At 34.5% G+C, this 15,159-nt stretch overlaps 1 protein-coding gene across 1 annotated transcript; it reads right to left on the bottom strand.

Moving 5' to 3' along the window:
* Positions 1-349: 349 nt before the first annotated feature.
* On the bottom strand, positions 350-8,808 carry LOC133190837 (uncharacterized). The gene is made up of 6 exons (XM_061326522.1): positions 8,738-8,808; positions 7,342-7,535; positions 7,054-7,163; positions 2,553-2,689; positions 790-974; positions 350-460 (listed from the first exon to the last, which is right to left on the bottom strand). The coding sequence occupies exons 2-6, from the start codon at positions 7,510-7,512 to the stop codon at positions 374-376; spliced, it is 690 nt and encodes a 229-aa protein (XP_061182506.1). The 5' UTR covers positions 7,513-7,535; positions 8,738-8,808; the 3' UTR covers positions 350-373.
* Between the last annotated feature and the right edge of the window lie 6,351 nt (positions 8,809-15,159).

Raw genomic sequence — 15,159 nt, 5'->3', positions numbered from 1 at the left:
CTAAACAGCGCTTTTAGTGGGCATTACATTTTATATGTTTATTACATTTACATTTTTAGTGTATTATGTTAGATATCAATGATACGTCTCCAGTTTTGAAGCTTTACCAACTTTTACTCTGTATTATGCAGAAATTCCTTATTAAAGTAATGTACTTTTTTTTTACCCACACCAGCAATATTGATGTCAATAAATCTAAAACAAACTCTGTTTTTTGGCTTTTTTAATATAATAATCATATATCCAGGGCATATTTTTTCGATAAATATATGTACATTTAAATAATGTATAAGGATTCAGTCTGTGATAACGCCTAGATGTTTTACTAGGTATATCTTGTTGTTCACTGTATGGCACAACTGGATCTTACTGTTCAAGCTGTTTTTACAATGGAGACTATTTTCTCAGCCATTGGACTTGCTGAAGGTGGATTCTGTCCGGTAACAATTCGTCCACTTGTCTGAAAATTAACCAAGTCGACGAATGAAATACAAATCCAGGAATCAAAGGAAATGTACATGGACCATATCACATCAGTAAACGTGATTCTTTCCAGTACAATTAAATGACTATTACAGACATATTAGTTTTAGGATTTTAGTCTATTTTTGTTTTTGTAAAACTTATGAAAAATTATAACTTCCCTTTACTTACAAATTCAATACTTTGAGCACCAAGGATTTTAAACCAATCAAACAACTTTAATTTCTTTAGAGGTCTTATATTTTAAGACCATTCGCATTACTTCACTAAAAACTTCTGTGACTTGACAAATTCTTATTACAATACCTGCACGTTAACTTGAAAATTCTCAGCGCCCACAAAATTGGCCCCCAGCTCTCTGAGTTTCGTTTCGAGAAGAAATGGCATCGCATCTGTGAGTTTCACAAATTCTTCTTCCGCATTTGTGAATGAAGTTACGGTCTGGCCCTTGACAATGCTATCTCCATTTGATAATTTCACCGGCACTAAACCTTCAATAATATTTTACAGATATAAAATCTATGAATTGAGTTATTTTAAAATATTGCTTTAATACCAGCACTTTCCTGTTTGACTCTAATGCCGCTTTAATAACGGCACTTGTCTTTTTTACCCTAAAGAGATGTCAATTTTAAAAGTTCCATCTTTTCAGTTTACCTGCACTGTAAGCTAAAGTGAGCTCTTCTGAACATCCGTTGTCTCGAGTCTGTCAAGGTATACGTGTGTCTGTCTGTTTACCTGTACGTCTGCAAACGTTACACCATTTTGTGACTTAATTCTCAATCACTTGGCTAATTTTAAATTGAAATCGAAACAAAGCACCCTCAGGTTAAAGGAATTAAAAATTCTTCAAATTTGTAACTGTGGTATCTTACAAAAGCCATAGTGCCAAGCAATATATGTTCAAAATATCAAATCGATATCCCTTTAGTTATAGTTTTTGAGAGATATAGTTTGACAGGCGCCTGGTAAAGTGATCCCTAAGTGTCGCTCTTCTCTGCAGGCGACACAAAAAGTGGTTTCAAGACATAGGAGAGAGCAAGGTCAGAAAATTTCGACATATGTGAACAATCCCTAATAATATGTTTAAAATTTTATGAAATATTAATAACTTTTATAAATTGTTCTAAAAATAGAATAAGTATAAGTGAGGTCAAAGGGAAGGTCAAAAATAGAAATAATGAAATAGTTGGATAGCTCATACCAATGTGTTACACTGTATGATTTTGGTTAAATATATATTGAATAGATTTTAAAATCTTGACAAAACACAAAACAGGAAAAAAGGTCAAGTTTACTGGGAGGTCAAGGTCAGAAAATTCTTCAAAGTTGAATAGCTTTTATCAATATGTACTAATGTATCCCCAATATGAAAATTTCAAAATTTTGAATCGATATTTTAAAACTGAAGTAAACATAAAATAAGGAATAGTACGGTTAAGGTCACATTGAAGGTCAGGGTAAAAAAATTATGCTACCGTTGAATAGCTCCATTAATATGTATTGACAGAGCTGTACCTAAGACCCGGGGAATTTCCCCGCCTATAATGGTATAATCCCCCGGTTATTCAGGTACTCCCTCTCAATGCCCTGTTTAGGGAAGGAACCCCAGACCCCTGTCTAATTTTCAAATTTCCCCTGCTATTTCAATTAGGCACAACCCTGACTGACCAGTTTATGAATTTGGTTAAAATATCTTGAACAGTTTCTTTGAATCTGAGCCAAACATGCAGTGTGATAGACGGGAATACAAGAAGACAACACTATATACCCCGGCCAAATTCAGTCAGGGTATAAAAATGTCACTATTCCTATAAACATGTAGATAAATTGAAGAAGAATAATTTTAATTGCGAGATGGACGTGGATACCATATTCCACGAAGGTATTTAGAAAGTGCGGATACTGAAATGTATTCCAAGATAACCTAGTCTATGATATCTTATTATGGTAAACTTTAAAACGATATTTTATATGCCATCGATATTTCATAGAATGATTCTTACAATGAAAATTACAGAAATAATTATAGTTTGGTTTGATAGTGTTATAAATGTACTTGGGCTTACCCACAGTCCCATGGCAGACGGCACTCACAACAGCGCCCGCTTCATAGGCCTTGGTACATAAATTAGCGATTTCCTTGTTTGTTGGCAAATCAAACATTGGTCCATGGCCACCAGCGTAAAAGATAACCTTATATTTACTAGAAAAAAAAATAAATATCTGGCTAAGAATAAGAATAAGACAATCTATACTTATGAATTATTAAATGTTACAAATATAAAACTCCAAAACGCCTGCACCCGAGTTCATTCTTACTCCACTTTTAATACACTTGGTATGAGATGACGTCCGTAAACTATATTTAGATTTCACTTTCATAATAATTATCGTAAATATAATAAAAAGTCTCCTTTTATTTTTGACAAACAGCCGCAAGAAAGAGAGTAAGGTAGTGGTTACATGGGGGGGGGGGGGTCTAAGTTACTGACAATTTTTAATGAAACAGGCAACAAAAATGGCTAAATTATTTGATAAAACGTCGTTAGTAAATAATTCAATTAAAACTTGATTTAAATGATGTAGAAGAAATAAGTTGTGATTATTATCAGATTAAAAATAAAATATGCAAATCCCTTTCGTTTATATCCGACCTTAGTCTTGACAGAAATTTCTAAAACGTCAGATGGCATCAAACCCGATGTGCAAAAGTAAAACGAGGCGATTAAATATCAAAACATATATAATATATTTTTAAAAAATAATGTAAATGGGCAGGGGTATCATGGTAAAGGAATTAATTCGATAACACTTTGAGCCATGAATGTACATGTATTTATCCTTATATCGAAAGACTCTTAGTAAGTTGTGCTAATAAATTTAGCAGTAGAATTTGCATATTCGACACTAAAAGCATCATGACAACGAAGCCAGAACGCAATGTGGCTATAAAGCTATAGTAATAAACTTGCTATAAAAAATGTCAATGAATGTGGTATTGTTCAAATATAGAATAAACGTGATGCATTTTCAGTTTTCCTAATTTACTAAAGTTGGTAAAAATAAATTTGTGATATAATCAATACATTTCAGAGGCTTTTCTACATAGTCTTTTTGTATTAAATGTTAGGCAAGGGGTTAAAAGCTAATTTTTACTTTAAAAATGTGCTGACAATTCCAGTAAAATGTACAAATTTGCTTTTTAAAATCTTTGATTGAAATGGAGTCGGAGCACCCAAAGTATATGTATGAACAGTACAACAGGTGTCAAAATACAAAGATGCTGAGATGTAAAAAGAAAACGTCAATGAATGACTTTTATTAATAATTTTGGTAAAAAAAATTGAGGTTAATTAATTTGTCTGACAAAATTGCTGATTTGCTGGTATTGCCGATGGTAATGTACGGAGAATAGCAGAAAGTTAAAACAAACCTACAGAAACAAAATTTTATTATTTATTCTCTTTTGAATTCCTTGGATTATTCAACAATTTTCTCAAAAGTTTTTTTTATTATTATTATATAATTTTAGATTGTTATGGGTCGCCCGCGTGGCGCAGTGGTTAGAGCGTCTGCGCTAGAGTCGCGGAGTAAGGAGTTGATCCTTACGTCGCGGGTTCGAATCCCACTGTGGGACGTGGAGACCGGTCCTTTGGATGAGACCGTATAAACCGGGTCCCGTGTCGCAGTAGGTGCTGGCACGAAAAAGATCCCTCACTGCTCAATGGCCATAAGTGCCGAGTATAGGACAAAATTTGCAGCTCTCCACCGGCAAGTGGTGGAGTCTCCATATGAGTGAAAAATTCTCGAGAGGGACGTTAAACAACATACAAACAAATAAATTGTTATGGTGCATTTAGGATTTTGACGTAATATTTGAAGTACTAACAGAATTTTTTCTCCGATGTGTTACCTAATGAAAATATGGCAGGTGATTTGACCAAGTAGCGCACTTTCATAAAATTATTTTTAGTGTTGAGAAAACACCAACTAAGACCCAAAATATGCCTGATGAAACATGTAGTAAACTTGAAACATTTATACTATACATCTTCTTTTATCAAATTATGTGTAGTGTTCGGGAAAACACCATTGAATTTATGGGATAAGTTAACACAAACTGTGCATCAAACACAAAGATTAAGACATGAGTTTTATATAAAAAAAAAAGGACAGATGTGAACTTTTAAGGGATTAGGGTCTACAAGTACCTGTTAGAAAAATCGCTCCAGAACAGTGTTAATGTGAAAAAAAACGACAGATATCAAACAATCACCTCCAATACTCTAACCAAAATTATGGAAAGCCGTAGGGTACCCCCACATTATTATTATTTTTTCCTATATAATTATACCAAAAATAATTATCTCTTCCAAAAATAAAAATCTTGCTTTTTTTGACATTATTATTTTTCCTGCAACAATTATAATCTTGTCTGTCTCAGCATGAATCATTCAGTCAATGGTCATACGAATAAAGGGATTAGTTAGTTTGAATTAGAAGGGCATGCAGATATTTTATCCAGTTAATATGTGAACACAGCACATGCATGTATTGTAAATAAATCCCTAATGTAAATACTACTCAGTTACTGATTCGTTGACACTCGTATGAAAATGCGACAAAAGATCGAAGACAAATTCTATCACATGCTTTTATTTGATCCAAACTTGAAAGATGTCGCTGTCATACATGTTCTTTCAAATTAAGAGATATTAACATGATGTGCTAAATGTAATGTTGGGGAATTTCTACTATACATAGACCAAAAGTTTGCATAATTAGAAAAAGGTAGTGTCTCTTGTAATTGGCTATTGGAAGTCAACAATGAAAATGACCACAGTACTGCTAGAAGCTTAGATATATATATTTGTGGCATATTGGAAAATATAAGAAAATCAGTTTTTACTCATGATACACTCGTAACTCATACTAACGTTTTGGAGTTATTTAATATCACGCTTTTTATCTACATGTAGTTTCTCATAATATTACAGATCTGCCCGTAATAGAAGAACGGAACTATATACTATCTATAGCTTGCAATCAGTAGCAGGCAAGTTTATCTTGCCAAAATATTTATTCTTGAAGAAAAGGTATACATGTAATTACATAGCCTATATTTAAACTAAATACTGCATTATCTTAAAAGTTTGTTTTTTAATGTCATTTTATAATTTAATTCGATACAAGAACCAGTCTGCTACGCGTAATGTGCAATGTTTAATAATTTTAAAGTTTTGGCTTTAAAAATGAATGCAATTAGAACAAGAGGCCCATGGGCCACATCGCTCACCTTAGCACTTTGACCAGGCAAAAGCAGAAATCAGCTTAGTATTGAAAAGTTTAATATATATGGTCCCATCCTAAACAGGGGAGGGCATGATTTGAATAAACTTAAATTTACACTAACTTATTAAACTTCAATATTTCCTTGACAATAATTTGTTTAATTTTAAAAGATATTTAAAGATTATATTCCTATAAGTTTTATCTTTAAATGTCCCCCCCCCCCGGGGTTGGGGGGTTGGGTGGTTGTTGATTGATGACTGATTTGAACAATCTTGAATCTACACTATCCGAGGATGCTTCTGTATTAATATGATTTATCATGGCTTTGCTGTTCTCGAGAAAATGATTTTTATGATCTTTCCTATATATTTCTATATATGTAAAACTTTGATTCCCCATTGTGGCCCCATACCCAACCTCTGGGATCAAGATTTGAACAAACTTGAATTAACATTACCTGACGATGTTCAATATTAATATGAATAATCATACAATGTAGCTTTGCTGTTCTTGAGAAGAAGAATTTTAAAGATTGCTCCTAGGTATTCCTATTTAAAACTTTGATGTCCATTGTGCCCCACCCTACCCTCGAGGGTCATGATTTTAACAGATGTGAATTTACACTACCTGAAAATGTTCCCATATAAATATGACCAATCATAGCTTTGCTGTTCTTGATAAGAAGAATTTCAAAGATTTTTCATTTGTATTCCTATATGAAACTGGTCATCCATTGTGGTCCCACCCTACCCCCATGGGGTCACGTTTTGTACAAACTTGAATCTACACTACCTGAGGATGCTTCCATATAAATATGACCAATCCTGGCTTTGCTGTTCTTGAGAAGAAGATTTTGAAAGATGTTTCCTATGTATTCCTCTGTAAAACTTTGATCGTCCATTGTGGCCCCACCCAACTCCCGGGGGTCATGATTTGAAGAAATTTAAATCTACACTACCTTAGGATGCTTCCACATAAGTTATATATTTTCTGACCCACTTGTTTTTAAGAAGATTTTTAAACAATGCCATTAAATTTTCACTTATTCGTAATTATCTCCACTTGGAAGAAGGCGATGCCCTTCATTTGAACAAACTTGAATTCCCTTTAGCCAAGGATACTTTTTGCAAGTTTGTTTGAAATAGGCCTAGTGGTTCTGTAGGAGAAGATGAAATTGTAAGAAGTTAACGACGACAGACAACTTTTGATCAGTAAAGCTCACTTGAGCATTTGGCTCAGGTGAGCTAATGATTGCACTTTTTTGTTTCAAGTTACCTAATGTCCACCTGAGCGGGTGTCATGGTTGTTTTTAATTTTTCAGCTCCGGATTTGAGAAAAGCTTGGCACACAGGATCGTCTTTAAACGCCTCTGCACTCCCTGGATCCTTTGGAATGAAATAGGAATCCAAAATCACTATTTGTTTACATATACATGTCCATAATACGCAAATGTTAAAAATGCCTCTTAGGAGAAAATCAATTTTAAAGGATAATATGAGGTTTATATTTGAACAAACTATTCAATAAATTTTATTTTATTAAAGAGATATTATTGAGTTTTACCATGGGTGCTTGTCCGCCTCTTGGACTGACGAAATCAACTTCAAATCCAGCCTTGATGAAGATGTCATATGGATGCGCAACTTCAGGAAGGTACCAACCTGTTTTCTTCCCGGTGTTTCCGAGGTCGGCATGATTGGTAACTACTGTTAGAACCCGAACTTTTGCTGCCATAATTACAGATTGCCAATCGCGCTCTGCAAATAAGAATATCTGTGGAGTACATGTATTTTGCTGTTTTGAGGACCGATGATACAAAAAAAAATTTTGAATACATTGAATGGTATATATTTTTTAACCTCTTTTGATTGTTATTAATGCAAATAGTGAGTTTCTAAAAAAAATTAAGAAATTCTTAACTTTGTATGATGTTCAAAATCCTACCTTTCTGCAATCACCCTTATAAACCTATGAATTTTTTTTTCACTTTATAGGCCCATATTTTGTAAAACTTTAAATAAAAAATTTAAAAAACATATGGGGTTAAACTTATTTACTTTACTTATTTACTAATTGACATAACTTTAGTTGTTTTCGTTTGTTTATTGTTTAACGTCCCTCTCGAGTATTTTTCTCTCATATGGAGACGCCACCACTTGCCGCTGGAGAGCTACAAATTTTGACTTATACTCGGCACTCAGGGCCATTGAGTAGCGAGGGATCTTTTTCGTGCCAGCGCCCACTGCGACACGGGACCTCGGTTTATACGGTCTCATCCAAAGGACCGGTCTCCAGTGTCCCGCAGTGGGATTCGAACCCGCGACGTAAGGATCAACTCCTTACTCCGTGACTCTGGAGCGAACACTCTAACCACTGCGCCAAGCGGGCGACACTTAATATATTAACCGTCCTTGACATATTCACGATTTCGATGTTCTGGACACTTTTAAGATACATGTAATTTGTAACGAAGAGTAAATATAATTTTAAAAACTTAAGAATTCAATTCATAATACGATGAGCTGGGCAGTAGCTGTATGAAAGATTGGCGATGGTAAAAATATCGTGTTGTTGGCTAGAAGTGCATGCATGTAGATATAGCTAGGGTATTGCATGCGCTTACCAATGAAGCATGTTAAATAGGAGTTTCCACTTAAGAACTAAGAATACAACAATTTGTTTATACCACATCCAGCATAATGTATTCATTTTTAATACCGTTCTTCTGAATAAAAAATAATTCTAGTCTAAGACATACATTTAAAGTGATCCTTATAGATGTACCGACCTCGTAACATTCACTGAATTAAATCAACAAATCGTACATAAAGTTCATTTTCAACTATTCGAAACAATGTACAGGTTTAATCATACAAGTTATGCTCTAATAAACTCCTAAGCAGCGACAAACTATCGTGCATTTTTCTAGACACCGGCGAAAGAAGCATAACCATCTTACCTGTTATAAATTTGTAAGCTTTTATGATTCCTTCAGATAAAGACTGGTTATGATTATCCTTTGGATGTCCCTGATTACTACGGCGAAGCTTTATGGCCTTATCAGTTTTTCTTTTGCTTAATCACGGTGTCTGGATTTAAATCACCCACCCATGAGTTCCATTCCATTGATTGTCCCAGATTTTAACATGCAATGTTTACACCTTATCAAGCTTTGTTTACAAGCACTTCTAGATTTATTTTATGAAAAAAGTCGGCTCTTCCTCATTTAATTCCAACCTCTTTTAATTCTTTGATAAGATAACACTATATCAACGCTTTCCGAAAAATGCATTTCTTGTTTCATTTGCTTCCAAAATATTACCTTAAAATTAAAAAAAAAAAAGATTTTATATTGCTTTCATTTCTTGATTATAAACTTTAAGATATCTGAACATTAAAAATTGGTTGAAAAATTAAGTATTGAAGTACATGTAGTAACATTTTTACTTTTGGGCATACCGATTTATATCGGAATTTGATACATGTCAGGCCCGTAGCAACGGTTCAAAATTCAAAAGTGGGGGGGGGGGGCTTCCCAGATAAATCTTACAAGAAAAAAAAAAGAGAGCTAATTTACTGTCCAAATCCAGGAATATGCCAGTGCTCGACCTTACAACATCAAATGGGGTTGGGGGAACCAGCATCTAAAGGAAAATATACTATAACAAAATACTATACTCAGAAAAAGTGCCCCCCTCCCCCCACCGTTCTACGGGCCTGCATGATTTTCTAAAATTGTATTTACCGGGTGGGAGTAAATACAAAATAGTTATAGCGCACTTAGTATATGAAATCGCCTACAATATAGCGCATTTACAAACATCCAAAATTTTTCAAAATTTTATATTTAGTAAATGTAGCTATAAACAAATACAATTTATTCCAGTGCCTGGCAAAAATTGTCATAATTATTTCAATCAAGATCAATGAAATCTACAGAATTTGCATGGAGTATACCGAGAACTATTGAGTGAGCATTAAAAAATTCAGATTTATGTATTTGAACCAACTTAAACCAAATATATGTCGAAGGGGTTATGTTCTTTTGATATCAAAATATACTGTTATATTAAAATCCTTTTGGTTTAACTTGGTCTACATATTAAAAATTGATTATAAAGCCTTCTTTATAAAGTTTTCTTATTTTCATAAAAAGACTATAACTCGGGTCCATGTATACAAAAAAGACACGTCGTTTGTTTATATTCTGCATAGCCTAGTGGTTTTTGCTGAATTTTTTTTTGTATTTGAGGTCTCCGGTTCAAGCCCTCAAAATTCCATATATTTTCATTTTTGCATTAATGATAGTTATTAGTACATACTTAATTATCTTTCTTAATTACTTATTTTAATCAAATATTTTCCACATGATATACATGTACACATTAAATTTACAGAACCATACACTATTGTTCAAGCCTGTCTGCCTACCATATGTACATATGAATTTAATATATGTTACCTGACTTTATTTAACATTGGATTTTCGACTTTTTTGGAAAGAAGAGACACATAAAAAAAAATGGATTCGTTGACTACGTACATGAGATGCAGCGATATTTCCCAAAACGAATATTGATGTATAGACCTTTCATGATCACAATGTTCTTGAAAACAGTCAAGAAATAATCTTGATACATAATTCTGAAAATTTGAAACAAATAAAAAATATTAATATTATGAAAACATAATTATATTCATATGTGCAGATCGAGAGAATGGTTGTGAAGTTATTAAAGAGAGATATCTCGTATACAGTTTTAAAAGTGTTTCTCGTGAACTAAGAGCCCAAATCATGATAAATCATGTATATGTAGAAGTATTTCCGAATATTTATTTCATAAGTTAATTTCCTGAACCAATGCGACAACTAAATCTATTTATAGTAACAGGTATTTTCCATTTAAACATGGTAGTAGGCGAAATATTGGGAAAGGGCGCTATTCCTCTTTAGAACATGACCAAAAACAATTCAAATTCTAGAACATGACATGTCATTTGCGTTTTAATAACAATCGTTTCGTGAAAAATAAACTGCAAGTTAATGCAAGTACTGACGAGTTCAATTCCTTGAAATTTTCCCAATGTAACTTTATATACCATGTAATTCTTTATCCGAGTAATCTATTGAAATGAAAAAGAAAGATTACAAACTAATATTTGAAAGATATGAATGAAAGCATAGTTTCAAGTAGGAACAAAATGTGTTCAACAATGATGAATGTTAAAACAATGATGCCTCCGTATGTCAATTTATGGCTACTTATAAAGTTAAAGTTTTTCAAATGCAAGTCAAACTTCAAGGTCAAAAGATAAAAAAAAATATTCAAAAGTTCAAGTAACTAGAATTTCTGACGAGATTGTAGCTCTACTCAATTGTACATACAACAAAGGAAGAGAAAAGTAGCACTTGGACTTGAAACTTTGCAACAGCAATAAATAGAATAATGATCCTTGGTTTAGTCTCTTTTTGTGGCAAGATTTATTGTTATCAGGTAAAAACTGTACGAGGACTAGCCCTTTGAAAGAAAATTACAAAAAATACCAATTTTATTTTTAATCATGCCAACACCGTTCATCAAAATTACAAAATAAATAAATAAATAAATAAAAACATACAGAGATTTATGTATCTCAGTGTAGTGTCCTTCCATACAAAGTTATATAATAACTACATGTACATGGAGAGTGTTCCAAATAACGCATGCGTCGCCTGCTTTGTAGCTTCATTAAAGATGTAAATAAATCTAAGAATGGTCAGCTTTTTATTTACTATTACATATGTAGCATGATAGTTCAACCATTTGCCTGCAAAGAAAAATGACATCCATGGATTGGATAAGACTGCACTTGTCAGTCTACACATGGCCGTTGGAACCGGGGGGGGGGGGGCACGCCTCCCAATAATTTTGCCGATATATAGATGACTATAGAAAATTTAGCTACTTCTTGCTTGTCCCCCCTCAATAAAAACGTCTTATGACCTTTTTTCTTTTTTTTTTTTTTTTGCTTGTCAAGGAATTTTTGGTAGTTGATAGTGCCCCCAACTGACTGAAAATGTATGGCTGTGCCCCCCCCCCCCAAAAAAAAACTGAAATTGCAATTGCTTCCTACGGGCCTGCTACATGTACATAATCCATTGTGGAATACCGATCCGGATGTATTTTCACAGTACTTAAATATAAGTTTGTTTGATAACTGAATGGCATACAGTTCAAAGTACAGTAATCATGATCTAATAAACATGTATAAATGCTAATAATCAAAATCCTGCCTCTCAAAATTCAAAAGTCATAAGCAATATTAAACTACCCGGGGTATTTTTTGCAAAGTAGGTCAAAGGTCAAGGAAAGTGGATTAAAATGGTATTTTTCGTATTGTCTTATGACAAACAGGGCACACGCTAAATAGCACAGAGTTACCTCTTTAATGTCAAAAATATGTTATATATCGACACTATGAACTATTTTGAAAAGTAGGTCAAAGGTCGAGGGGTCGTTATCATGGTAATCAACAAAAGCCATAGTACCAAGCAATATATGCGCAAAATATCAAATCCATACCTCTTACAGTTCTCGAGATATAGGGTGTGACAGACAGACAGAAGCCGGGTAAAGTGATCCTTAAGTGCAGGTCTGCTCTGCAGGCGACACAAAAATCAAAATAAAACTCTAAGAGAAGTAGCATTTTGATTGATTGTATGTTGTTTTATGTCCCCTTTGAGAATTTTTTCACGTATAGAGACGTCACCATATACCGGTGAAGGGCTTCAAATTTAGACCTTTACTCGGCACTCAGTCATTGAGCAGTGAGGGTTCTTTATCGTGCCAACGGCTACCGTGACACGGGACCTCGGTTTTTAAGGTGTTATCCGAAGATAACAAAAATCCGCAACTTTCAGTCCAAAGTGCCGAACACTTGGCGAAGGAACAGTTGCTAAATGTACCTATCTTTTTTTATCGACTTAGGTCAGTCGCGGCCGTGATTCGAACACACGACCTTCCGACCACGGAGCGAGCCTCTACTGACTGAGGGTGACCCGTATTGGTGGAGAAGGGGATACTGGTGGCTGACGTCTGCAGGTGCTGGGTGTAACGCACCTGACCTCACCAACAATCCACTTTGGCCCCGTATTCATCTAGACGGGAGGTCAAGTTTGGCCCGACTTGATCAATCGGCTGGTCATGCCGAGCTGATAATATCTGCATACCTAAGTATTGATGTTTTGCATTTTTTATAATATTATTTTATATCTACTTCGTTTTGCAGTTTTCCAATACGCCAACGTTTCCATGTCTGATTATAGTTTCTTTGTATCTTCTTGCTATCAGTCTTACATGAAGTCCGTTCGACTATATATCGTCCTAGTTGGCGCTCAGAGGCGGGCGGGGAGCAAACACTGAAATTTTTCATTTAACCATGGCTCTTTAAAAAAGAGTTGTTACCATTCAGGTTTCGAAATCAATTCTGTTGTGGAACACTGGAACCGCTTCATCACACTTGAAGCACAGATATCAGATCAACATACAAAGCCTTTGACAAAAGTATCGCCTTTTGTAATACGAAAGGTATAAAAGAAATTATCGGTACACCGAAGTCGGTTTAAAAATTGAAATCAGCTGCTCTTCTAATTGAAGTAGCCAAAAAAAAAAAAAAAAACAGCATTCAACTTCCTTGTGCATTAAAAAAAAACTTGCAGATATACCTGTGCTTGCAAAAGTTCACAGTGGACTTAACCAAAGTAAAGGCATTCTATTTGACAGAGATCACGACCTGGATGACATTCCTGAAATGGAAATCCAAAATGAACTGGAGTCGAAGGGTGTGGTCTCTGTGAAACGGTTCACCAAAAAACGTAACGATAACATAGAACCTACAGTTACTTACCTTCTTACCTTTGAAATGCCAACCCTTCCAACGAACATCAAAGTTGGGCTGTACCAAATGAAAATTGAATTATACCAAAACTGTGTTTCAAATGCCAGCAATTTGGGCATGGACAAAACAATAATTTGTAAACGCACAGAAACGTGTTTCAGGTGTTGTGAAGAAGGAAATGATGGCAAAGGCTGTCAAAAGAAACCTAAATGCAAGAATTGTAAAGGTAACCATATGATTTCCTCCAAACAATGTCCTTTATGGAAGAAATAAAAGGAAATTCAAAAGGTAAAATCTGAGAAAAGAATAACTTACCCAGAAGCAAAGAAGCTAGTCAACATGAACAGTGTTCTTAAACCAAATTTGTCATCAAACGCAACGGTATTAAAATCGTCCTCAATGAAGGACGTGTCTACTCGGGTCTCTTAGAATGATATTCTTCAGCAGACCTCAACTTCTAAGATTTCTATGTCATCAAATGACGAAAAATAAGTCTGATTCGACACCTGCTTCTGCACGCCCTGCTGCTGTGGCTGCACTAAAACCTGTGGCTACGGCTGCATCAAAGTCAGCAGCTGCGGGCATATCAAGATCACCCGGAAGACAAAATAAATCTCCCTCAAAAAACACTCAGAAGCAGTCGAACAATCGGTTACCGAAAGCAGCAAAAGATCCCGTCGCTCTGCATAATAAATTTTGGGTCTTTAAGGAGATGGACGTTACACCATGCCATTCTTTCTCGCGAGTCCGAAGTGTATCAGCCAATAAAAACAAACATTCCTAGAGTAATGAATAGGCAATACATGTCCCCTACCGGTATCCCCTTTTCTTTTTAGGACGTCATTTTATAAGACCCTGTATATTAAAAGTGCCCCCAAAAATGTAGAGATTTTGGTACTTACTTGTTTATGAATGAAATCTGCCTTACAAAGACATGGTTGACTGCCATTAGTCATACATGCATGCCTTGATCAGGACAGCTCATCTTAATTAAAAAAAATTATAAATTCTTTTGAAGGTCCAAAATGAACGAGGTATGAATTGATCAGACACCATTGAAAACATCTGTTGAAAACTGTAGAATAGGAAAAAAAAACGACTTCCTGTAACAGTGAACGCACGAGGGATTGGGATGTTTTCGAACCCTTTGACAATAAAATCACATTATGGATGAATAACACGACTGTCGGTAAACACGACTGCTTTCGTATGGAAATTTAAAACGTTACTAGTCATTCTTAACTCAAACACATACCAAAAAATAACCCCAATTCAAATCGGGAAAATTATTCATTCTTTATTGCATCTGGTGTTATTTCGCCAAGTTTATCAAGTATTCGCCAGTAGAAATTGCTGAAAATAATGCACAATATTACTTAACGTCTTCTGTCAAAATCTTCAACCTGAAAACCTCGATTTTGGAAAAATTAATCTGTAAAGCTACCCAGCAAGTTTCAAATCAGTAATCTTTAACATGACAACCTCGTTTGAAACATTGATGTA

Source organism: Saccostrea echinata, unplaced genomic scaffold (assembly GCF_033153115.1).
Source record: "Saccostrea echinata isolate AGI-Se365-2 ecotype Australia unplaced genomic scaffold, CSIRO_AGI_Sech_v1 ptg000022l, whole genome shotgun sequence".
NCBI lineage: Eukaryota > Metazoa > Mollusca > Bivalvia > Ostreida > Ostreidae > Saccostrea > Saccostrea echinata.
The sequence above is the reverse complement of the archived record's forward strand: the minus strand, read 5'-3'. Positions and strand labels throughout refer to the sequence as shown.

Coding starts and splice junctions, on each gene's coding strand:
- LOC133190837 (XM_061326522.1), bottom strand. CDS start 7,512: ATGGCAGCAAAAGTTCGGGTTCTAACAGTAGTTACCAATCATGCCGAC. Junction 2,690..7,053: donor CCCGCTCAGGTGGACATTAG/GTAACTTGAAAC, acceptor TTTTTTTTCTAG/TAAATATAAGGTTATCTTTT. Junction 461..789: donor ATTTTCAAGTTAACGTGCAG/GTATTGTAATAA, acceptor GTTAATTTTCAG/ACAAGTGGACGAATTGTTAC.